Here is a 26,076-nt window from a genome sequence, read left to right as displayed (position 1 = left end):
GTCATTTGTTGGTTTGAAGGGCTGCTGCAGCTCTTAAGTGGAAGTGTAGTTTCAACCAATACTTCACACTTGATTTTTCTTTTGTGGCATTTAAGAAAGAAGTCACTTCTTCCTTAACTTTAAACCAATCTGAACGGGGTGTCTCACTTTTTGAAAACTTTAGTAACCATGGCAAAACAATTTATTCCTAATAGTGACATGTTATCAGGTGGTTTGATGATAGCTTCGCAGTATTCACATGCAAGCTTATAACTATATAGAATTAAACACAACTGTGTGTCATGAATAAAGCATTGTTTTTTTATCTCATTTTATGTACGAAAACCAACGGCCTTTGTTTATTTTTTAAATGAAGAGGCGACAAAAAAAATCCACAAGATAATGGACTCATTTCAACAATCAAGCACAGTTGACCTAGGCACCCTTGTAGTACTTGTGATCAGATAACAGCCAAAACGCCACACACTTGGTCAGAAGACTGGACAAACACTGTTCATGTCAGATATACAGTACAAGTAAACCAAGCTGTCCGTGCACATACAAGTGCCGGTTTACCTCCCTTCAAAATCAACAAGGACACTCTTTAGGTTTCAGTTTTAAAGGTGTATCAATGTCAGAATGCAACACACATGGAGGTACACTTCTCAAGATTATTTATGTTATCGTACAATCTGCCATTTTCCACAAATCATAAAAAAAGATGTACACAACCAAGAGGTCTGGTGTTTGGAGAAGAGGAAAATAGCTTAAAATTACACAAGTGTGTGCATGTGTTTGGTTGCCTGTCTGCGAATCATAATAAGTGTGTGTCTGGATTGTTCTTCTGTGTTTGAGGTTTTCAGCACAAGCCTGTGTGTTTGTAACCGATGGAATGTGGATCCCGAGTTGGAAGGTTAGCCAAGAAAGTAAGATGGGACAGGACCGGAGAGGAAGAGGTTGGAAAAAGATGAGACAAATGAAGCACCGGGGCTTAGTTGGTATAGATTTGGCCCTCGGGTGGTTGAGGGAGCTTCATGTTTTCCTTGCAGGTCATGAGCCGCCGAAGCTCCAGCAGTACCGTCCGGATACTGTAGGAGTTCTGCCACTTGGCCAATGCGGTCACTGCATGCATGTCCACCTGCAAAAAAAACAAACAAAAAAAAAACAAAGACAAACTCAAGGGCCTCTTCCCAAATTGACAGAACAAAATAAGTCAGGAGTACAATGCTAGGATCTCTCAAGCTAATTGCCTGAGAGGTAAACATGAGAGGAAGAGAAACTAGATAAGGAAAATTACATACCACGCCATTAGAGGTGTGCACGCCATTCAGGTTTATCTTGGTCACGAATCTGACAAAAGGAGGTGATTCTGGGTATCCTGGCCCACATTCAACCTTGAGATTGTACATCCTGTTTTCATAGCTTGTCTGTGGAAGAGGTCACTTGGTGAGTGCATTTTAAAGACAAACACATAAAACTTATAACAGTCCACTGGAACAAATGCTAAACACCTTCTCACAAACAGTTAGCCCGCCTGGGACTATTTAGTCTGCTAAGACCTCAATGAGTCAGTTTTGGCGGTGAAGGAGTACATCGGAAGGCCAGACCTCAGAATTAGAACTGTGAGTTGTTAAACCAAGGGGTCCCACAGGCACCAGGTAGCCAGCAAACAGGTTCCGAAAATAGCTTACCACTAAAGAGTCATTGCAATTTTCTAGGAAAATTGATTCCTTAATGGCATGATGTTTTTATGGTTGACTGAGCCAATTTTAATTCTACTTCTAATAGTAATAGCATAGTGAAAACATGATGTTATTTTAGAAATTACTTTCCAAATGGTAGCCAACAAGTAACAAAAAGTAGAACTCGGTTCAATAAGTTTTGTGAACCACATCTCTACTGAGGTGCTAATAAATCCTTTTTAAATGTTCGATCTTTTAGGTACCGTATTTGCACGACTATATGGTGCACATTAAAGTGTGTGCCGTGCCCTGTCGTGTAATGCGCCCTGTTGTGCATTGCTCTCTGTGTGTGTTTTGGACTCGAGTCACATTTATTTGTATAGACCTTAATCACAAAATGTCTTAGAAGACTGCTCAGGCCAGGATTACACCCTCCCCCATCTCAACCGGCATGCAGGCAAGGAGAATTTCAAAAAGCAGAAGCAGAGGACATCATGAAACTGAGTTGAAGTGTGAGTGTTGAATAGAATGTGTACAAGAACAAGCTTGAGAGTATGTGCTATTCATATGGGCATTTGCACAAGAGTGTATTGTTTACGTTTAACAGATAGTGAAATAGTTTAATTGACACCTTATTCCAAACATCAGACTGAGCCTCTTTGCAAACAAATTCCAAGCCCTGCTTACAGCTCACGTATTCTCTTCCACTCTCAACAGGCCTTTTACTCATTTGCACCAGCGCTGAAATTGTAACTGTTCTTTTCCCATGCCATCTTTTGCATCAGCATGCTGTCTTCTGTTATTTCTCATGTACTGGACTGTCTCAGAAAATTAGAATATTGTGATAAAGTTCTTTATTTTCTGTAATAAATTAAAAAAACTAAAATGTCATACATTCTGGATTCATTACACATCAACTGAACTATTTCAAGCCTTTTATTATTTTAATATTGCTGAATTTGGCTTACAGCTTAAGAAAACTCAAAAATCCCATCTCAAAATATTAGAATATCATGAAAAAGTATACAAGTAGGCTATTCAACTAATCACCTGAATCATCTCCTGAGCCTTAAAAACACTCAGCTTGGTTCAGTAAACTAAATCACAAGTATGGGGAAGACTGCTGATCTTACTGCTGTCCACAGGACCATCATTGATACCCTCCATCAGGAGGGTAAGACACAAAAAGAAATTTCTCAAAGAGCAGGCTGTTCACAGAGTGCAGTTTCAAAGCATATCCACAAAAAGTCTGTTGGAAGGGAAAAATCTGGCCGGAAACGCTGCACAACCAAGAGAGATGACCGCAGCCTTAACAAAATTGTGAAGAAGAGCCGCTTCCAGAATTTGGGGGAGCTTCAAAGACAGTGGGCTGAAGCTGGAGTCCAGGTATCAAAAGCCACAGTTCACAGACGTGTCCGGGAAATGGGCTACAATAGCCGTATTCCCATGGTCAAGCCACTTCTGAACTCAAGACAACGGAAGAAGCGTCTGACTTGGGCTATGGAGAAGAAGCACTGGACAGTTGCAGAGTGGTCCAAAGTCCTCTTTTCAGACGAAAGCAAGTTTTGCATTTCATTTGGAAGTCAAGGCGCCAGAGTCTGGAGAAAGGCTGGAGAGGAGCAAAATCCAAGTTGCTTGAAATCCAGTGTGAAGTTCCCACAGTCAGCAATGGTTTGGGGAGCCATGTCAGCTGCTGGTGTTGGTCCACTGTGTTTCATCAAGTCCAGAGTAAATGCAACTGTGTACCAAGAGATTTTAGAGCACTACATGCTTCCATCTGCTGAAAAGCTCTAATTCAGTTCTAATTCTGAGGTCTGGCCTTCCGATGTGCTCTACAGTGCCAAAACCACCAGTAACTGGTGCACTGACCATGGCATCACTGTCCTTGATTGGCCTGCTAATTCCCCTGACCTGAACCCCATCGAGAATTTGTGGGGTATAGTTAAGAATAAGATGAAAGACACCAGACCTACAAATGCAAATGAGCTGAAGGCCGCTATCGAAGCATCCTGGGCATCAATAACACCTCAGCAATGCCACAGGCTGATTGCCTCCATGCCACGCCGGATTGATGCAGTAATCCGTGCAAAAGGATTCCCAACCAAGTACTGAGTGCATCAATGGACATTTTCAAATGTTTGATTTAGTTTTGCTGTTATAAAATTATTTTTTTACTTGGTCTGAGGAAGTATTCTAATATTTTGAGATAGGATTTTTGAGTTTTTTTCAGCTGTAAGCCAAAATCAGCAATATTCAAATAATAAAAGGCTTGAAATAGTTCAGTTGATGTGTAATGAATCCAGAATGTATGACATTTTTGTTTTTTTAATTGCATTACAGAAAATAAAGAACTTTATCACAATATTCTAATTTTCTGAGACAGTCCAGTATATATTTGCAGATATCAAAAATATGATTTGTAACCTATTTTGCCATCTTGAATGGTGACATGATCCCAAACACATGAATTAACACAACTCAAATCATCTCTGGAAATTGAGTCTGGAGAGCAAGGCACAGCGCTGTCTGGCTATGGTGCTGTTCGCCCACACCATCTTGCTAATGGAATCTCATCTGCGCACCCGCTTCACAACCGATGTGGAAAAAAACGTGAACCATATGAACTTTGGGTTTGCCATCATTCCGGACGGCCTGACATAGAAACTCCAACCGCTGGAAATCAGCGTGATGAACTAGCAAATCAAAGATGGCCTGCGAGCAGTCTACAATTTACGACTAGATAGTGGATTAGGGTAACCCGTCTGCTCGTCCTAATGTTTAAGCTTCCGCCAAAGCTGTCATCATGACTAAAGACACAGAAAGTGACCAACAGCAAAGAATGCAGACCTGGAACGTTTGATGTGGTAGATTTATTGCAGGTGTTTGATGCAGAAATAGGCCTTCAACGAGTTCAATTGAATCACAATTACCAGTAAAAAGGTTTTGTTCACACTATTTTTGTTCTTGTTTTATCCATCCTATTTACCTGCCTTAGGTCTACTAATGAATAAAAAATGTTAGTGCTTGATCATCAATACTAAAGTCAGTTTTGCTCTGCTCCATTTTAAAATATCGTTTGTGTGCATTTTTGGTGTAAGGTGGGCGTAGTCAATGGTGGTGTCTGTGACTCCAAAATATTAAACTTGCTGACGCCATCATCTGGCTGAAATCCTCATTGCAGCCACTTTCAAGCAGCTTGTTTTGCACGTGCAAGTACATGACATTCTTAGATGCGCTCAAATAAACTCATTTATACATCCTTTTGGGGGTTTGGGTAAGCATCTGGACTGTATTTTAAACAGTCCTTTTCTTACTTTCACCGTTTTCATCTTCAAACAAAATAAAATGCGTAAAATCACTATCCACCATACCCACCCTTTTTCCAGCCTAATGCGCTCTGTGGCCAAAACACCGGTGATAAAAGCAGATAGGTGCTGAGAAAAAAGTTACCTATAAAGGCTATTTAAACTCAGCTGCACATTGTTAACACATACTTAAAGGAGAACATATTGTATCTTAAACTCTTGAAGGACACCTCAAACTATGCACACTTTTTTATGGACGTTTCAACTTACTAGATAATGTTTAGGGATTGTGACCTCGAGGAATCTCTAAAAACTCTGTTATTACCTATATTTAATTTTGGTAAGATCTGTGTATTTTCTTTACAGCCCTTTGAGACCTCTTGTGATTGAGGGCTATACAAATGGTAAATGGTCTGCATTTATATAGCTGTTTTCAAGTCAATGAAGACCTCCCAAAGCTCTTTACAATGTGCTTCACACTTACCCATTCACACACACTCACACCCCAATAGGGAGTCAGCCATGCAAGGCGCCTACCTGCTTACATTGGGGATTCAGTGTCTTGCCCAAGGACACTATTCTAAAGGGTTTGGCGTAGCTTATCAGTAAGTATCAAGCCTCTGGAAATGGTTCAGTATGGTAAATGACCATTAGATAGTTGGAGGGGCTTTGATCAGATCTTTTTCCAAACATCGAGGAAGCCCCCACTTCCTAGTCTTGCTTCCTGTATCCAGTGATTGAGGTGTGTAGCTGGCACCGTATGGCAATTATCGCCATACTTGACTTGACTTTGTACACCATAACATTAAAAGGTGAAGGGTTGGCACTGAAGAGTGAAGTATTGGCGAGCGGATTGTATATAGAGCCCACGCCCTATTATCAGGTGCGTCTTATGTGAGTGCAAAATACAACTATGACACATGTAATTGAGCGTACGCCTTTTACTGCGGTGTGTCTTACGGTCGTGAAAATACGCTAAATATGCTCGACAGACATTCTAATGGAAGTGGTAAAATGATTAATGGAAATAATTTTGGGGGGTTACTTCTTTAAAATAAATGTACTAATAGGAAATTATAAAAAAGCAAACCATTACTTTTTGAGTGTCATCAACAGATACATGAAAAAAGAATTAAAATCTTTGGAAAGGAAGAATTAAGACGAAATCTAAACACATAACTAACAAGCCTACTTAGAAAACCACGCAAAATAACAATCTTGAAAAACAAAAGTCAAAAGATGTACTATATAATGAAAGATTATTTTCACTGTGGGCACAACAGGGTAGGCAGGAAAAAGACCAAATAGGAACCACAGGTTGCTTTTTTTTTTTTTTTCAACCTTTGAGGGTTTAAAACAGTTAGTAGTATGTCAGTTAGTTTAACTCCATGTCCAAGTCCTTGTTGCCAGCATGTTTCGAACAGTTGGCACTTACTCGAGGAGGGCCGAGGATGACTCCTCGCCACCTTGTTAAGGTCATGTCCTCGTCATCTTCTAGGCCCCAGCTCACAGTTCCATCCCCCACACCTTTCTGCCCCTCCTCCAGCTCTTCAAGTAGCCGGAAATTGCGGGGAACCTTAACTCCTGTTTATGCACAAAACAAAAGGACAAGCACAATGTCGTTAGAAATGAAAACGTTTGCCACTCAACAAAGAACAAATGTAACATGTAATTTAGAATATTGAATTGTCTTTAGTATCATTGATTCAACGTTGTGGAGCATCATATGCAACAACATTTGACATGGAACGCCAGGGTGAACATGTAATTAAGACTTTAAAGAGGAAAAATAAGATACAAATACTGGAGGAATTATTCTGCATAATACAGACAACAATTTGTTATCAATTGAAATGCCAGAAAAATAATACAAACAAAAGAGACTGTACCACATTGTGTTAGTACTGCTGAAGCCTCAAACCTGTATTCTTATGAAACATCTCATTTAGTGAGACGTGCAATAAAAGAAGGAAAGCAGATGCTGCTGCATCATTTGGCCTCTGCGGTGAGATGTGAGGGTGCAGCTTGCATGCAAATTGGAAACCAAGAGCCAGGCGGCTCATATGGCACCTGCCACCTTAAACTCAGATAATACTTTTCCCACGAGGTCACTCATTCAGGTACGATGTCCTTACATTAAAAACACCTTATAAACTCGATTAAGTGTTGTAGCCAATTGATCAAATAGCATTTTCGCCGAGTGGCTAACAGCCAAGCCCTTTGCGCTAGCCGCTGCTAGTGATGTACGCCTTTGAAAATAAACGACATTGGACTCGATGTCGATGTAATCGTTCGACTGGGGTTTGAAAAAGAAGCTCAAGTTAAATGTGTAAGTAAACAGTCGCGCCGGGTTCTTCTGGCTTTAAAATCGCACGAAGCTTATTGAGCTAATGCCCTCCTCTTTCCTTTCAATTCAATTCATTCTCGCTAGCGGTTCTTACACAGCTTGTTTGTTTAGATGTATCAGATACTTTGGGCTATGGCTGGCATTTACGCTGTGCCCCGTTAGTGGCCAAAAGGAAAACTAAACGTTCATACAATTATTTGTTGTTATAAGTGGCGGTAACTAACTGCTCCGTTGAACAGTTACAGTATTTACCTGATCCGGCGGCGAGCGCCATGTTGATGGTATACGACGAGAGCGCGCACGTTGAAGACCTTGTTTACGTCACGGGAACGCGCACGCTATATTCCGTCATCGGAATGTTTTTTTAATCATCGTGGAAATAAATCCTAAGGATTTAATGATGATGCAAAAATAATATTTACCTTAGCAATGAATGACGAGTGACTGGAACAAAGTCCAGAAAACAGTACGTATTTTAAATCGCCACTTTGAACTTTTTAAATTCCAAATTTTAGTTTCAACCTCTGAGAAACCCCTATCGACACTAACAAAGATGTTATATAATGAAATTGTGAATAGTTTTGATTTTCGAGAAGGTTTGTTCAAACCTCACTTTGTGTTTGCTGTTAAAAACGTAATATTGGAATATAATATTGTGAATGTGCTTAATTGCTGTTGAGATTTTCATGATTGTTTTCTGTTTTTAGTGTCAATAAATTTGTTCAAACCAAAAAACCCAGATTTAAAAGCTAAATTGAAACTCTAAAGCTGTTTTGTGACATTAATTTGATCGTATATGAGACACTAGTCTTGCGGCTGCATCGGCTCGCTACAACGGGTCAGGTGCAATCGACATTTCGTTCTGTGTACATTGTTACACAGAATGACAATACAAGGAAATTATTATTATTATTATTATTATTATTCTCTTTAATGTTTCAAATAATGATTTAAAGGTAAAAACTTTATCCCATTTATGTGATCAGAACTTTTTGCAATTTAAATGGTAAATGGTCTAGATTCATATAGCACTTTTCAAGTCAATGAAGACCTCCCAAAGCGCTTTACAACCTGCTTCACACTTACCCATTCACACACACACTCACACAATAGGGAGTCAGCCATGCAAGGCCTACCTGCTTACTGGGGGCATTAGGGATTCAGTGTCTTGCCCAAGGACACTTCAACATATAACACGGAGGAGCCGGGAATCGAACCTGTGACCTCTTGATCCCAAAGCTACCTCCTGAGCTTATGCCTCCCCAATTTAATGGAGAAGTATGTTTCACATTCTCACTGTGTGGTAGGAGTTAACACAAAAACATTCCCTCGCTAAGTATTTAGAGCAGGCATGTCAAATAGTCATATAGCCTGCTGGATGGACCCATCCCGCTGAATGATTCAATCCAGCCAGCCATAAATTTCTGAGTATGTCAAAAAGAAGCGTGTCTCTAGGTCATTTATTTTTAAAAGTTAGGAATTTTAAGAAAAACTCTAACCAAATGCTCCATCTGGCCGTGAGAGGGCCATAAAGGATGGACTGCACTCTGTTTTATAGGCCCCTGCCAACTACTTTGATCTGATGTATCTTTTTGGCGATGCACTGCTAAAACTTTGATCTTTTGTTTTATTGATCCAGAACCAGTACGACAATTCAGCCAAAAGTTACATTTTTTCATAGCTCCTACTTGAGTTTGTATAATGTGTTAAGTTGGTTCAGGTGTAAAATCCCATTCTCTTAACTGTTGAAATAAACCAGTTTCCGCATTCCATGCCAAACATGAAAATCTTTTTTTTTTTTGTGGATAAATGGTTTATGCTTAAGAAAACATCCCTTTTCATCCATGATTATAATATGTAGGGAAGTTTACCAAAGTGGGACAAAATTTTAAAATATGGTACTGAGAAAATACAGTAAGCTAAATATTTTAAGTTAGCAATCTTTTACTGATTTGGCCCACCTGAGAACAAGAGTCTGGATCCAGCCCAGAGCCAAACTGAGTTAACCATCCATGATTTTTAAAAATGTGTTTTTTTTCCCAATATTTAGTTAAATCTGTTGTAAAGTTGGCAGCATTGCCTTGTGCCTACAACGGTATAGAAACAAGAGAAACTGGTATAAGTAACAGTAGTAAGGTTTTATTTTGTTTACTTATAAATAAACTGTTGAATACAATATACATACAGTATTGTACATCTCCCCAAAGGAAGAGAACAAAAAAAGGCATCAAGGTATTTTATTGTGAAATCTAAATCCTCCCTTCCCACACAGAAAGAGCAACATCTTGTCAGTCCATGAAATGTTATCATCAAGCTGGCATAGGTTTCAGGAACTCAAATCAAGAAGCCGATAAGGTAATAAAAGAACAACTCAACATAAATGATCAATTAAATTGGCATGTTAAACTACACTATTTACTGACTCAACCAGTGGGATAAACTATTAATTTTTTAAAGGAATTCATATACAACATCATGAGGATTTACTGGTATCCCACATCAAAATGACCTTGCATTTTATGGAGTTGATGTGCTTAATTGAGTTATGACACATTGTTAATTGCTTATTTTTGTAACAGCATAACAAACCCTTCCATGAACCCACCACCCCACCCCCAAAAAGGCGACGTTGTTCAACTGCTGTTTCACCAAACACAAAAACCTCGCATCAGTCCGAAAGTTCCTAAAACTGGTGCGACATCTCTACAAAAGCGACATCCATTAAAAAGTGGGATTTTTTTTAAACACAGAAAGCTGCTTCTCACGATACACTACAAGCACTACGCAATCTACAGTGTGTTCTTTTTTTAACTCTAGACCTTTGCTCATGAAGAATCAAGGTTGCCACAGCATAATTTTGACCCAAAATGATTTACTTAGGCATATATAGTCACTATTTAAAAAACACTAAAATGAAAATAGAATGCATCAATTGCATTGTTTTAATGGAGCGACTACGAACCATTAATCTGCCGTTTGAAATTATAAGGGGTGCTGTGAAAAAAACTCTATTTTGTTAATCTTGTAAATCTTTAGTCATTCATCTAAGACAGCAAAATGCAGACAGTAGAAAAAAAAACTGTTGCCATTCAACAGCTCATTCTCATCTAGTCTTTTCCAACTTAACACACCCATGTTTTACACACAAGTGCGAAAATTTGTGAATGAATTAAGAACAAATGATTCCATCAGTGCTCAATTTTCTATGACAATTTATCTTGGTGCCGTCCTTGCACATTAGATATAATAGGTTCCTCAATTGAGTCAAGATTGGAAAACTCCTTTTGAATAAATGATTCTCCACACAAACCCTAAATTCGAATATAATCAAGTATTATTGCAGATTATTACATTGTATCAAAATATATCAATACTAAATCTCTAAACGACCAGATGTGTCACGACAATCACGATTTGCAACCTTGTTGCTCACCAGGATGCTCCATGGAATGAGGATAGTTTATGAAGGTAGTTCAATGCTGAGACCCATTGGGCCATCAGTTCCAAGGTTCTTGAATGCACCACAAATCATAAGCCACATTTTAAAGTGGCTGCGCTCGGCAAAATTAAAGGGGAAGCATTACGTTGCTTGCATCTCCCGACATACTGTGACATACGTGTCGAACTGGTACGTCTTCAACAGTATTTGTAGAGTGACGAGAAATAACGGCGTCTTGTTTCGTCCTTCCAAAAACAACCGCAAAGGCTTCAGGAAAAAAAAGGCATTTGACTCAAATTTTGTTAAGACATTAAGTTACACTGCATAGTCGTTTTCTGTACAACACACACATTACGGACAAAAGCGCCAGAAAGACATGAAAAGAAAATCCCCACTATAAACAAGTTTGAAGCCCTTTTAACATCACTTCAATAAAATGGAGCCTTGAGAATTAGTGATCCAATTGACAACTTTCTCATCGAGCAAGCCGCTATTCTGATCATTTATATCGTCACTTTACACAAGATAACAAGGAGAGAACAATTTATTACATATTATTTTGGTACCTAATTGTGTTTCCGTAATGCAGTGGTTAGCACATTTGCCTAGCATGCGAAAGGTCCCCGGTTCGAGATGGGGTGTAAACACATGTTGGCCTGGAGAGGGATGGGTGTTACCAGGCTGTACTTGCCCAAGACACGCCACAGGAAATGGTGCCCTTGAGATTAAGGGATCCAACCAATTGGTAAAAATGTGAAAGGCATGACTGGCACACCATGAAAAGTGTGCATTAAATACTAGTATCATGAAATCAAACTAAAATATTCTGCATCATTTTCACAATTAGGCTACACAGTTTTGGAATTTTAAACACACCTAAGTAGTATTTGGGCAAGGGGAGGAAAGGCAGGTAAACTTTAATGGTCTTAATGCTCATTTTCATCAAGAAAAAAATAATTACTTTTTTTTTTAACTCTCAAGGCACCACTGTATTGGACAAATGGGCGGGGTTTAGAACTGCTCCCCAACATGTGATCTCCCGTGTAGCAAAAACAGTTGAACAACACTTAAATGTAGCAAAAGAGAGCATATACAAAACATGAGGTGCATGTAAGGCAGCTTGAAAACGAAAAAAAAAGGAATTAGACAACAAACATGACAAAACCGGACACACTAAGGCCATTCCATTAGGTACAATCGGATGTGTCTGACAACAGCTCGGCTTTAACTGCTACAAAAAAATGGGAGTTTGTTTCATAGGGATAATGTTTGCTTTTGAGGTATTTTTATGTGGCTATGAATTGGGCTTCTGTTTAAACAAAAGATATAACCCTATTTTAACATCAGTCTTAAGTTTTTGTACCAACTTAAACACAATGTTCTCCCCTTTTTGTAGTTTAAGTTAAAAACTGAAAATGCACACATTTCAGGAAGAAGAAAACGTTGCCCTTTATTTTACAAGTGGGCAGTCAGCACTTTCTCAAAAAATAAAGAAAAACAAGAAGAAAAAATACATTTTATGCAAGAAAGCAGTTCTTTAAATAATAAATTGAGAAAATGACTGGTTTTTAGGCAAACAGCCCATTAATTTCTGTTCACTCTTTTTTGTTTTTCACCCGTTGCACGTTATTGTTCGGGGGGTATCATTTGAATCTCGCCTTGAGAAGTGCCCTTTGTACAAGGCTGTGAAGTGATTTTATTCTAAAAAGTCTACAAATTGCTTTATGATTGTTTAGATATCAGTCGAGGTTAAAGGCAGTATAGCCAAAGGTGTGCAAGTAAACTAAAACTAATGTAACAGTAATTAATTATTTTCCCTAGGTTGTCCTTAGTGGTTAATCGTTATTTGTCTCTCAACAATCAAAAACCTTTTTTTGTGTGTGAATAAATTAAGTTTGAATTCAGGATGAGAAAATCCTTGCTAAATTGAATCAGAATTAACAAGCGGAGTGTTTATGATTTTCCTTTTCTTTAGAAAATAATCCTGCGTTACTTTCTGTGCATGGGTTTAATAAATCAGGATGTTAATGTTGGTAAAATATTTTACAGTTTTAAATAGTGATTTTTGTCGTAAATGACCAAACTAAAAACCCTCTAGAAAATGTGCAACAGTAAAGCTATGGCATCAGAACTTGTTTGTCTATTAATAGAATGCTGCGAGGCAAGACGAGAGACGGGTATTCATCTGAGGTAGGCCGATGTTAGCCCGTGTTGTTACTTGACTTTATGAGCCCACTTGAGGTCATCGGCCCGAGGCTTTTCTCCAGTCACTCCCTGGATTAGATCCTCCAAGTTTTTCCAGAAGCCAAACTTCTCCATGGGGTAGTTGAGCCAACCTTAAAACAAGCAGATTCCGTGAGGAGACACGTCGAAGCTGCACAGGGCAGAGAGTGCTCACCTGTTGTGATGCAGAAGTAGGTCTCGTGCGGGGAGACGTGATGGATGCGATGGTGCTTGCGCGGGAGGATGATGTGGCAGTCCTGGAGGAAGACCACCCAGCGCGGAAGGCCGAAGTACGTGTGTGACCACTTGTGGATCTGGTTGGTGAGGGTCACGAAGATACCGAGCGCAAACAGGTAGCAGTACAACGGGTAGAGGTGGTAGATCTCCGCTGCAATTAAAAAACAACTGATAGGTCTGATGTTTCTGGTTGAGGTTTTCTCTATGGAGAAAATAATGGCTGAACCAGTGTGAGAAATAAAACCTTTTCTTCCCGCTATGTAAAAATGATTTCCAAGCTCCTCTTCTTGTGTACGTTGCTAATATACGCAACTAATTTGAGATGTTACAACTTCGAAAAACATGATTTAGTATATTACTATATTTGTCTATAAAGATAAGCTTTTATGAAATGAAATGAAATGAAATGATCTGCATTTATATAGCGCTTTTCAAGTCAATGACTTCCCAAAGCGCTTTACATTGTGCTTCACATTTCCCAATAGCGGCCGTGATCTGTGCAGCCATGTAAGGCGCTAACCTGCTTATTGGGGGTAATTGGGGGTTCAATGTCTTACCCAAGGACACTTCGACATGTAACACGGATAAGCCGGGATTCGAACTGGGATCCCTTAATCCTAAAACGATCGCTCTACCTCCTGAGCTACTGCTAAACTTTATCTTTACTTGACCTTAAAAAATGCAATTGATAATTATTTTGAAATACTAATAAAAGCTTGAATAAATGAAATCATCCACTCCTCTGTATCAATCTCCCAGAAAGATTCAAAAATGTGAATGTGTTCTTGACTCTTCCACTAGGGGGATATGGCTCCAGTGTATATATATATATATATATATATATATATATATAGAGAGAGAGAGAGAGTCAAGAATACCAACTATGAAGACCCGGAGTAAACAAACCGCACTATTTTTCTTCGAAAAAAAATTGCCCAGCCATTTTGAGGTTTTTCGGTACCCACAGATGCAAGAGGGCGGATAATCATGTCAGCTCCCTCTAGATGAGCCTCATGTAAAAGAAATACAAATTCATCAACTACAACAAATTTTATTAAGCGCACGTTTTCAAGATAGTTTATGTATTTGTGCTTATTATTTAAGTCAACATATTTTTTAATAAGTGACTTTTTTTTTTTTTTTGCTACTAGGGGGCGCTAAATAACAATGTCTTTTAAAGCCGACCTGGGAACTCCTGTCCTTGAGGGCTGCATGTCCTGCATGATTTTTGAGGTTTCTCTTCAACTCAACTGGCAAGAACTTTGACTCACCTGGTTTGGAGCGGAGAAACCTCCAAATCCGAGGACCAGAGTGCACAGGTTTGCTTTAAAAGCTTGGGGCGGCAGTAGCTCAGGAGGTAGAGCGATCGTTTTAGGATTAAGGGATCCCAGTTCGAATCCCGGCTTGTCCATGTTACATGCCGAAGTGTCCTTGGGTAAGACACTGAACCCCCAATACCCCCAATAAGCAGGTTAGCGCCTTACATGGCTGCACAGATCACGGCCGCTATTGGGAAATGTGAAGCACAATGTAAAGCGCTTTGGGAAGTCATTGACTTGAAAAGCGCTATATATATACAGATCATTTTCATTTCAAAAGGTACCATTTTTTTCTCTAGGTGCCATATACTCTAGAGAAAAATGTAAATGTACGAGGGCCACTTTGATGAGCTATTTCCCAAGCATATATATTTTTGGGGTTTTGTTTTGCTATCATACAGAAGTCCAAATAGCTTTAAATAATGGTCACAAATTTTACAAAAATGATCAATTAAAAAAATATATGTTATGACTTACTCAAAAGTTGTAACTAGGTCATTTGCATCTTAGGATGACAACTGTAGATTACTTATTTGCATTTATAACATTTAAACAAGCTTTACACTGGAAAAAAACACATTTTTTCAGTGAAAAAAAAAAACATTTTCATTATAATTTGGACACTGCAGCTTTAAAGCTTCAACTTTTGACAGCATTCTTATTATTACTGTGGAACTGAATGGAACACTTGATCAAATGCACTCTGGGGTCACCCTAATCCAAAACCTTAAAGCATTACCAGGGGAGAGGGTGATGAAATTGAAGGCCATGTTGGCGAGCGGGAGGATGGTCAACATGCAATTGTCGCCATTGGTCTCAATGAAATCGTGACGGGTGATAGCTGTTGGGTCTATGTGGTGCTCTCTGAAGGGTCGGATGAATGCCTGCATGTAGAAGAATTAACACGTGCAAACATACACACACTGAGTGAATAAAGCAAGAAAAATGATTGCTGAAAAAAAAAATCAAAAATTAAGATGACCTTTCCGAAGACAGGTAAATCCACTGAACCCCAAGTGTCAGCCCCCCAGTGAACAAGACCCGAGGCAAAATCTGCAGTGAGTATCCCTGCGGCTTGATGGGCACATGATCAAAAAGAGTCACTTAATACGGTCCACTCCTATCTGTGCTTTGAATCTGTACTTACCAATACCCAATAGAATGGACCACGTATGTCCCAAGTGGAAATTGGCAAGGAGGTGAATGAAATTGAAGGCCATTAGAGAGAAGCAGAGGATGACACTGATCCATTCTTGGCATCTTTTGCCTACAAGTACAACAGTTGAAAAGAAAACTAAGAGTGCATTCGGAAAAAGGTCTTACCTTGAGATTAAATATAACTTATTTCAGGACTGTGCTTGTCGGTAAATAGAGATACAAATTATGCTTTAATTGATTAATGCCTTGACTATGCTCCTATTTTTTCACTAAACCGTTTGCAATAATTTTTGTAACATTTGTATTGACAGTAAACTACTGTATTTTCCACATGTACGTCTCTTGCTGACATGGACAATTTTACAGGCTTAAGGTGAGTGCTGTCATGCACTCTCTGGAAAAATTTCAACATATCACATGTTTTCTTTTATTTATGTTCACCGTTTTGTGTACTGTCACACGATGCTAAATCTATTGCACCCTGGTCATCCTGGGAGGGGGATTACCACTCGTGAGGCCCCTTCTTAGGGTTTCTTATTTTCCTCGTGCTGAGGTTTTGAGTTTTTCCTTGCCCGCATGTTGGTTTAAGATCAGGGGATGGTGTAATTGTAACCTGTGCAGTCCTTTGAGACATTTTGTGATTAAGGGCTATACAAATAAATGTACTTGACTTGACTCTTCGTAGTCTATGTCGCATCAGCTAAAAAATTAATAATTAAGAAGGAAAAAAACATGTCCTACTCGGAATTCTATCTACTATCTACCTTGGTCATATCCCTCAAGAGGGGTGACCTACTCGGAATACAAGTCGTATTTGGGGGGATATTCTTTTGATAAATCTAACACCAAAAACATACATGTCATCTTGAAAGGCAATTTAAAATACAACAGACAACAGGCTGAATAGTTTGCACGGTATAAGAATGTCATATGATTGACATGCCTGCTAATGAGTAACAATGTAGCATATTCAGAGTTATTCAAATAACTGTAGCATAAAGAACATGCTTACCAAACTATTAGCTTTATCCAATGAAATGTTCATCCTCAGTGTCAATTTTACCAGTGATCAACTCCTCCAACTTGGGAGGGACACGCTACACCGCTTTGCTTCCTTTTCCGCTTTGACAACTTTCACCCACACAACAGGGCATGGTTGAAATTGTCAACACAGGCCTAGAGCATCCTCTTGCAGTTTAGTGTGAAAATGACATGTAGAGTGATATCACGGTGCACGGTTTACTCAACCACATGGGTTGTAGGGGCACCACTTCCTGTGGTGTGTCCTGGGCAAATACAGCCTGGCAGTGCAGATCCCTCTCCAGGCTGTTTTTTTTGGGGTAGGGGGTTTGGTCGTTACATGTAATAAAATTTTAAAACTCAATGTTATAGTAATGTATTAATTATGTCACATAGACAAGGCAAGTTTATTTGTATAGCACAATTCATACACAAGGCAATTCAAATTGCTTTTCAGAAATGGCAAAGAGCCAGCTTATAAACACACAATTACAGTTAACATACACGGCAGCGCAGTGGTTAGCGCGTGTGCGGCACAGTTCTGAGGTCGTGGGAACCTCCTGCGTGGGTTCAAATCCAGCTCCCGGCCTTACTGTGCGGAGTTTGTATGTTCTCCCCGTGCTTGCGTGGGTTTCCTCCGGGCACTCCGGTTTCCTCCCACATTCCAAAGACATGCATTTCAGGTGAATTGGCCGGTCCAAATCGTCCCTAGGTGTGACTGAGCGAGTGAGTTGTCTGTCCCAATGTGCCCTGCGACTGGCTGGCAACCAGTTCAGGGTGTCCCCTGCCCACTGCCCGATGATTGCTGGGATGGGCTCCTGCACCCCCGTGACCCTACAGAGGATAAGCGGTGCAGCTGATGAGACGAGATGATGAGATGAGATGAGATGAGATACTAGTCCCATCGGAGTAAAAGTCGCACACCTGGCCAAACTAAGAAAAAAACGTGACTTATAGTCTGGAAAATAAAGTAGTGGTAATCTTCTACAATGTGGTGCCACTGAGCACCAGGTTCTGAAAATAGCTACCAGGTGATTGGTCATTTCGGTTTTCTTGTAAATTTGATAGCTAACTGGCACTTTGTTTTTGTGGATGACTTAATGGTGCCGTCAGGAATTTAGACATTTTCTACTCGCTGTTGCCATCTTCAAGCTTACGTCATCATTTCAGCTTCTGCCAAGCTCCTTTTGTGACGCTTGCAAATACGTGCATTTCTTATACTCGCTCGGATAAACTTCCCTTTTCATCTTTTGGGGGTTTGGGTTGATGTTTGGACGAATGGGTGGGATGGCAGAGCTATGCACAATAGTATTGCCTTTTTACACGCTGGTTAACTACTGTTAAAAGAAAATAACTCTGAAATTGTTTAATTGATGTTGAAAATGTCAGGAAAAAATGTTAAAACGTCATATCGTCACGTCATATTGTCAGATATAAAAAAATTGTGAATATGCTTGATGGAAAAAAAAATAAAAATAAAAAATCTGTAACGGGCCTTTTCTTACTTTTAACATTTTCATGCTACACTAACAAAAAAACACAGGCTTAATGTGTTGCCGTTCTCAAACTGTGTTGCCTAAGCGGTGGGTAAAAAAATATTAAGTCTAATTGAACTCAGTTGAGCATTGTCAACACATACTTAAGATAAAATATTATACTTTCAACTTTTTAAGGATACCTTAAACGACGCTCCCCCCTTGAACTTCTCATAATTGCAACCTGACAATAGCATAGTAACAACATAACAACTTAAGTTGCTATTTTAGAAAAATGTGTAAAAATAGTAGCTATTCGCGCCAATCAGTAACAAAAAAGTAGCTCTCAGTTTCAAAGGTTGGTGAACCACGGTCAAAGGTTTTAGGGGGTCTTTGTGTTGTGTCTACAGTACTGAACTTTTGATATCAAGCAAAACACGATTGCTCCACCTGACATGAGATCACTTTGTCCAAATTACCTTCCGAAGGTTAGAACGACTTGCGAAACAACCCAAGATAATGAAACTCCGAGTGGTTACGTGACTGTCAGCAACTTGGAATTGGAAGCCAAACGACTTGCAGTCAAAACCGCACAACAGACTCTTTTGCGTTTGGATGCATTTTCAAAATATTCAGAATGCTTGCATGGCTTATGGTTTACTTCGTAGCTGGGCTTTACTTAAATATTTGACTCTGAATGCGGTATGTGTTCTTTTATTGCAATATTTGATCGTTTTAGGGTGGTTAAGAGCCTTATTAGGTGTAAATGGAAGTGCAACACGAGAGAAACAAACAAAATACTGTACTATACAGCGACCTCGCGTTAGTTCTATTGTGGAACGACCCAATGACTCAAACCATCCAAACAATACCAGTATCAGTGTACAACGAAATTACAGACATATTTATGTTGGCCATTTTGATGGTCATTTTAGTATTTCTATTGTCACTCCTACTCCAGGGCAGTAGAGTGCCTGGTGATATGCCAGCGCCCGAACAACGCTGGTACACAAGACGAAGCAGCAAAAGGGATCGACTCACCTGGTGAATATAAATTGGCCAGTTCTCGCGCACCGGCGTGCTGGGGACCCCACCTGGCGGCACCGCGGTCGGGTCCTTGCCGCCCGGGGTTTTGTAACTCTTCTCTACACCCGCTCTCGTCCACCATTCTCGCCATTTCTCCACTTAGGGCCCAACCCCTTTAGTTGAGTTTGCCTGCTCCTCGTCAGGAGCCAACAGAAACGTCAACTTCTCAGCCCACGGGAAGTGTCACGTTTTTGGACCAATTGGCTGCGACAAGCCCAAACCGCTAGCCAATTATCAAGCGCATAGGTGCCGGCTTGCGACCAATGGTGTAGCAAATAGTGGAATGACTTCCTGAGTATGTGTGACCCCACCCGACCGGTTTCTCCACATGACGCATTTGCATAATAAATACGGCAGATGGCGACAAAGCCCTGTCTACGTATCGTCTAGAGCTCAGGGCTAACCGACCTTTGTGACCTTTTGCGAACCAGCGATCCATAAAATGGGTCATTGTGATTTTCCAGGAAATTTTATTTCTAACTGCTACAATGTGTCATGGTTTACCAGGCCTATTCGAAACTCTAGTAACCACAACCTGGTAAGAACATGGTAATAACGTAGTCATAATAATAGTGATAATAATGCATACCAATGGCCTCAAAAGGGGTCTCCATAGTGGTGCCCGCGGGCACCAGGGTGCTCCCTTAGGACAGTTCAGGTGCCTGCAGACCTGTTCTGAGAATAGCTCACCAGGTCTGGGTCAATATGATATGCTAGTTAAATGATTACTTTTTTGTGCTAGTCTATTTAACTCTGTTATAATAAATAACTTGGTAACAACATAGTAGTAACATGATAAGTTGTTATTTTTGAAATTCTAATACAATTCCAATTCATGGACAAACAATATATTGAAGTATTGATATTTTTTCTATTCATGTACAGTATTAAACAATTGCATATATTCATCTTTAGATTGATTTGTTTTACATGAAATACAGCAAACTAAATTTCAACTCATGGGTTTTATAAAGCGAAAGAGCAACAAATGTGTTATTCTTTTTTTAGCTAGCTATCTGGCTACCGTTTTAGCTTTGTCGCCAGCTATCTTCCTACCTTTTTAGATGTTTAGCAAAAATTCCAGCTAGCTTTTTACATTTTTTTTGCATGTAACCAAGCTAACATTTTAAAATTTTGCTAGTTATCTAGATAAATTTTGGGCTCCTTTCTAGCTAGCCATCTGGATTTTTTTTAGCTTTCTATCTGTTTTTTTACTCTTTTAACTATCTAGCTCCGTTTTAGCTTTTTACCTATTTACCTTTATAGCTAAGTATCAATCTACCCTTTTAACTTGTTAGCAAGCTATCTAGCTAGCTTTTTACATTTTTTGCATACTATCTAGCTAACATTTTGTCATATTTTCTACCTATCAAGCTAAATTTGGGGCTCTTTTCTAGCTTTGATTTTAGCTTTCCATCTGACGATTTAGATAGCTTTTTACTCTTTCGGATAGTTATCGAGCTCCCTTTTAGTTTTTTACCTTTTTAGCTGACTACCGAGTTACCTTTTTAGCTATTTAAAAAGCTATAGAGCTAACCTTTTACATTTCTTGAATGCTATAAAGCCAACATTTTATCTTTTTTGGTAGTTATCAAGCTAAATTTAGGGCTATTTTCTAGCTAGCTATCTAGCTTTGTTTTTAGCTTTCAATCAGATGATTTTGATGGATCTAGCTCCCTTTGTGTTTTTTACCTGTTTACCTTTCCAGCTAACTACCAAGTTACCTGTTTAGCTACTAAGCAAGCCAACTAGCTAAGTTGCTCATTAAGAAATGTATATCAAAGTGGGTGCCCTTTGCGCTAATTACTAACAAAAAGAAGTTCTCAGCTTCAAAAAGTTTAAAGTCCTCAGATCTATTCCAATTGAGTTGCGCTAGCAATGGCGCCTAAACAGATTAATACTGGGAGTTACCATTAACCTCATTACACATCAGTTAACTCTCCTACAATTAAACACGAGATAAATGGGATCCGATCTCACAACCGTTTGGTAATTTGATGTGAAATTTAATAAATATTCACGAATGATTTGTGTCAACGATTTCTCTTTTTTTAGAATTGATGACGGTAACATGTATTTAATTTTTACACCACAAGATGGCAGTAATTGCCTCAGTTAAACTTTGCATGGAGAGAAACACTGGGTCGCTAGACTCGCTATTAACGACTTAATTATCTCATAATGTCAGCGTTTGCAATCATTTCATAGTCATCGTGAGTGTTGTAAGAAAACGAACAGTTGGCAAGAAACAATGAGACATTATTTTCCCACGATCGAAAATGGCATCCTAGGTATTTTTGTTTTTGTCTTGCTCAGTTGAATGTAACACTTAAATAAGATTAGGTGTTGAGTGGGAATATTGTATCATAATAGAAAAAAAACACTCGGGAACTTTTTAAAATATGAATTCAGGCCCATTTAATAACTAATCCAATTAAATATTTCTGCATTATAGTGTATAAATTGTGTCAGGTTTTTCCCCCCTTAAAGCAGATGTGGGCAAACGATGGCCCGCAGGCCGCATGTTGACCATCACACTTTTTATTCCGGCCCACCCAACAAAAATGGTTGGAGTAAAATGACAATATATATACTATACTATACTATACACACACATATATATATATATATATATATATATATATATATATATATATATATATATATATATATATATATAATAAACACAGTACTACTAAAAAAGTTTTTTTGTGCTATATATTTTTTGCCATTGTACCTTGTGTATCTACAACAAAAATACTACAACAGAAATACTAAAAAAAAACTACACAACTACATGTAAAATTTCTGCTTGAAAACATGAACAAAAATATGATTTTGATTTTATTCTGAAAATTAAAAAATCTACAAAAGTACGTCAAAATCAATGCAAAACGAAATATCAAATTTAATGCTCAAACACATAGACCTACTTTATTATTTTGCTTTTATTCTAGGGTAAAAAAAACATACTACAGAAATACAACACAAATACTACTACAGCAATACTATACAGTAATGCATAAATCTACAGAAATACTACATAAACACTAAAAAAAATACAAATGCAAGAACAGTATTACATTAAGTATCAATATAAGTGTCTAATACAGGAAATTGATATATTATTTGGCATTTATTTTCAAAAAAACTATTACGACGGAAATACTACAAAAACACAGCTACAGTAATTCTATACATAATACATAAATACTACTACAAAATATTGAGAAATACTCCAGAAATACTAGGAAATAGTATGACAATCACACTACAGAAATACTACAAATACCCTTACACAGAAATTCTACAAAAACATTACAAGAATACAAGAATACAGTAATACTATACAACTAAACATCAATCGATATAAGTGTTAAAAACAGGGACAAAATATATTATTTTGCTTTTATTGAGTACTTCAAAACCAAGTTGATGACACGAATCTTAATAAAAATAAATAAAGAGCAATATAACGTGTAGATGTCTACATGTACATCATATTTATTCATAAATGAAGAAAAAAATGGAAAGGTCTCCAGGACCTTGAGCACATTTTTATACCCAAATGCGGGTATGGGGTTTGCTCTCAAGACATCAGAATTGTAGTTTGACATACAAAGAAAACACACAAAAGTCATAAGCAAGTAACATTAAACAAGTAATAAATAAATCAAACCTGTTTATTTTGGATGCAATCTGGATCGCGTCTTGTGCCGACGTCATAGCTACGCAGCGCGTAAAAAGCTTTTTGACCGCCTGGTGAAATTTTCCATGATGGTCTTTAGAGGGCGTGATGGGACCAACTGTCAACAAGTGTTTTGACTCGTCTTATTTTCAAAGCTGTGCGATCAAACAATGATCAATTTATGCAGGTAAACTTTTAAGGTCAGACTAGGAATGTTTGAAAGCAACAATAAATAGTGAAAGGAATTTTGTGGGTGCAGGTTTTTGAAAGTATGCCCTTTCAGTCACGTCACACACCTGCCGAGCTAGGCCACGCCCCTTGCCTGCAATAAAACTTCTCAGCGACAGGAAGACCTGTCAATTCCTCCCAAATCCACGGCGAGAAACAGTCTGAAGTGCAACACGCACTGGTGAAAACAAAAAAAAGGCGACGACGACGACGACAACAACAACAACAGCATTGAAAAAACATTGCGACACTCGAAGATTTTCCCGACGTGGGCGCCTCATCAGCCCTCCATGCTGGTGCAATCCGGCGGGTGTTAAGATCCATGGAAGTGGCAGGTTTCTACGACGAGGGCGGCTTTGCTATCCACGCGAGAGACGGCATCATCAACCCAGGCGGCTCCTACTGGAGGCTCGGTGACTCGATGACGGAGTTGGGCATCGAGGAGCGGGAGAGAGCAATCGACTTCAGCTTCTATTTGGATCCGGCGACCGTGCACTGCCCGCAGGTTGCGGCGGCGCACCCGCACCCTCCACAGGGCGACGTCTTCTCAGACTTCTTGGCCGAGAACAAGTTGAAAAGATCGAACAATTTCAAGAACTACACGTTTCTCAGCGAGCTGGAAGCGACTCAGCGAGACGGGGCGCGGGACCCTCGGGGGGCTCCTTACGGGATCAGTTACGCAGACCTCCAGGAGACCCGCGAAAGCGTGCTCGCCTCAGAGCTGGCCCGCTACCGAGCCACGGGGAGGAACGACAACCAAGAGGACGTGAAGATGGAGAGCGGTTCGTCAGCTTTCGACATGCGCCCTTATCTGCAGTACCAGTCAACCGGGGGCAGCATGGGCAACATCTCCACGGCGTCGTCCACTTGCTCCAGCCCTCCCGGAACCCCTGCACCGGGGCAGGAGAGATCCCCGAGGTCCCCATCTCACGGTGCTAAGCTCTCCAGCGGGAAAGCCAAAAAGCGCCTGGACAAGGACAGCGAAGAATACCGCCAAAGGCGCGAGAGGAACAACCTGGCCGTGCGTAAGAGCCGTGACAAAGCCAAAATGCGCAACTTGGAGACGCAACACAAAGTTTTGGAACTGGCGGCGGAGAACGATCGTTTACAGAAAAGAGTCGAGCAGTTGTCCAGGGAGCTGGCCACTTTACGCAACCTTCTGTCAGCCACTGGTCAGTGTTAAATGCCCCCCTTCCTTCACACCCCCAAGATACTCCCTCTGCGGACTTACAGGGATAATTCAGAGGTGAGCACCCCGATCCTCATGGGACGCATTCCCTGCATTATTTTGGAGGTTTCCCTTCTTGAACTATAAGGTGATACAAATGATCAGATCTTAAGTAGGCTGATATAGGCTCGTTAACGAGTCTGGTGATTGGAAAAACAGGCATTGGAGCAAGAAAAACCTCCAAGATCATGCCAGACATGCGGACCTCGGGGACTGGAGTTCCCACCTCTGGTAATCAAAGGGGTCGTTTGGGGTGGCGCGGTACGGACTACAAACCAGTTTACAAAGACACTATAAAAAGACTGAAAAGGTGGCTTGTGCATATTGCGCAATCACTCAGACACCACCCTCCCCCTACCTTGGAAAACCATGGCGTGTTTTTCGTTTAATTAATTGTGCGTATGCAGTATTTTTGTGCATTTTTGACCAAAACACGTAAGTGAATTCCGACACGGAATGTGTCGAAGTGGAGCAGCGGCTGCTTGTCAAGCAAAGAGTTGTGCTGCAGTGAAATGATGCAACTCTTCGTAATAGTATGGGCAATGAATGAAATAAGTGGAATTATTTAATATTGACGAGGTGAAATGCATTAATTGTACTTGATATTTTATGGAATTAAAACCATTTCTACTTTTGTCTAAAGGATTTTATTGGGACATCTTTATTTTAAGCTGTTTTCACGAACAAATCGTGTCGACTGTTTTGAGACATCATGTCTGCCATCTTAAAAACTGTGAAAAATGCATACACCTTATTTAAATTGAATTGGCTTTATTGCCGTTGATATCAACATAGTCAAACATTGGATGCAATGAGATTAGACATGCCACTCCAGGATAAACATGTAATAAAGAGAAAATAAGATAAAGACTGTCGGGGAACATACAGACAAAAATACACATAGTGCTTAGAGACTGGCCCATAGTATGATAATAGTGCAATGAAATTAATTAATTCAGTAGAAAACAAACAAATGTTTTTAACAAATTACATGAATGCACTAGTCAGCATTGTTGTGCTCTGTTATGATTCATAATGCCAAGCATACATTTTATTACAGTAAATTTAAATGGCTGAGGTGTGCATGCAACAGTTATTACAAAGCATTTTAAAACCCTCAAACTAACAAAATAGTGAGTTACCCTCATATTTACACATTGATTTGACGCAAACGTCCTCAGATCTTTGCAGATTATAGCCGTGGCGATAGTGCTGACAGCAGCAACTAAAAAAAAGAAGAAGAAAAAAGTCGTCACGCAGTGCAGAAATGTTAGCTTTATCTGCAGCGCACTGCTCTGTCAATAGTCTGCCGGGTCCACTGGCCCGCAGAGGGGGGTTCAAGGTTGTAGGCAAATTAATCAGCAACTAACCTCACACCAACTCAGGTCAGGCTTCAGCCGCCCGACGTGAAACATGCTAATTTTTTGTGTTCCTGAATGCTTCTCAAATTTTACGAGTGAGAAAGGCAGACGCTAAAAACTTGCATGCAAAATTTTGTTTGATACTCTAAATCTATGATCTATACTTTAGCCTTCTCGTACACGGACCTGAAAGTAGATGTGAAGGATCTCAAACAAACACCCTCAATATGGTCCCTTTCCTCACGACTACTGATTTTGTATTGACAAAAGGCCATTAAGGCAAAAGGAAACATTTAGCAGT

General features: G+C 39.5%; 3 protein-coding genes across 4 annotated transcripts; 1 reads left to right on the top strand and 2 right to left on the bottom strand.

Annotated features, from left to right (window-relative positions):
- Positions 1–636: 636 nt before the first annotated feature.
- Positions 637–7,699, bottom strand: LOC148369235 (ubiquitin-conjugating enzyme E2 variant 1-like). Of its 2 annotated transcripts, none has more exons than XM_088331180.1 (4): positions 7,566–7,699; positions 6,402–6,550; positions 1,281–1,406; positions 637–1,117 (listed from the first exon to the last, which is right to left on the bottom strand). In XM_088331180.1, exons 1-4 carry the CDS (start codon positions 7,585–7,587, stop codon positions 971–973), a joined length of 444 nt encoding a protein of 147 aa, XP_088187306.1. In that variant the 5' UTR covers positions 7,588–7,699; the 3' UTR covers positions 637–970. The 2 variants fall into 2 exon arrangements, with proteins under 2 accessions (XP_088187306.1, XP_088187305.1); XM_088331179.1 differs by lacking the exon at positions 7,566–7,699 and adding an exon at positions 6,888–7,350.
- Positions 7,700–9,432: 1,733 nt separating this feature from the next.
- On the bottom strand, positions 9,433–19,553 carry peds1b (plasmanylethanolamine desaturase 1b). The gene is made up of 6 exons (XM_088331178.1): positions 19,226–19,553; positions 15,679–15,798; positions 15,514–15,605; positions 15,271–15,415; positions 13,151–13,363; positions 9,433–13,088 (listed from the first exon to the last, which is right to left on the bottom strand). The coding sequence occupies exons 1-6, from the start codon at positions 19,359–19,361 to the stop codon at positions 12,967–12,969; spliced, it is 828 nt and encodes a 275-aa protein (XP_088187304.1). The 5' UTR covers positions 19,362–19,553; the 3' UTR covers positions 9,433–12,966.
- A 3,610-nt stretch (positions 19,554–23,163) lies between these two features.
- cebpb (CCAAT enhancer binding protein beta) lies at positions 23,164–25,059 on the top strand. The gene has a single exon (XM_088331177.1). The coding sequence runs from the start codon at positions 23,509–23,511 to the stop codon at positions 24,367–24,369; it is 861 nt and encodes a 286-aa protein (XP_088187303.1). The 5' UTR covers positions 23,164–23,508; the 3' UTR covers positions 24,370–25,059.
- The last annotated feature ends 1,017 nt before the right edge of the window (positions 25,060–26,076 follow it).

Source organism: Urocampus carinirostris, chromosome 3 (assembly GCF_059441175.1).
Source record: "Urocampus carinirostris isolate Australia breed hairy pipefish chromosome 3, RoL_Ucar_1.0, whole genome shotgun sequence".
Lineage (NCBI taxonomy): Eukaryota > Metazoa > Chordata > Actinopteri > Syngnathiformes > Syngnathidae > Urocampus > Urocampus carinirostris.
The sequence above is the reverse complement of the archived record's forward strand: the minus strand, read 5'-3'. Positions and strand labels throughout refer to the sequence as shown.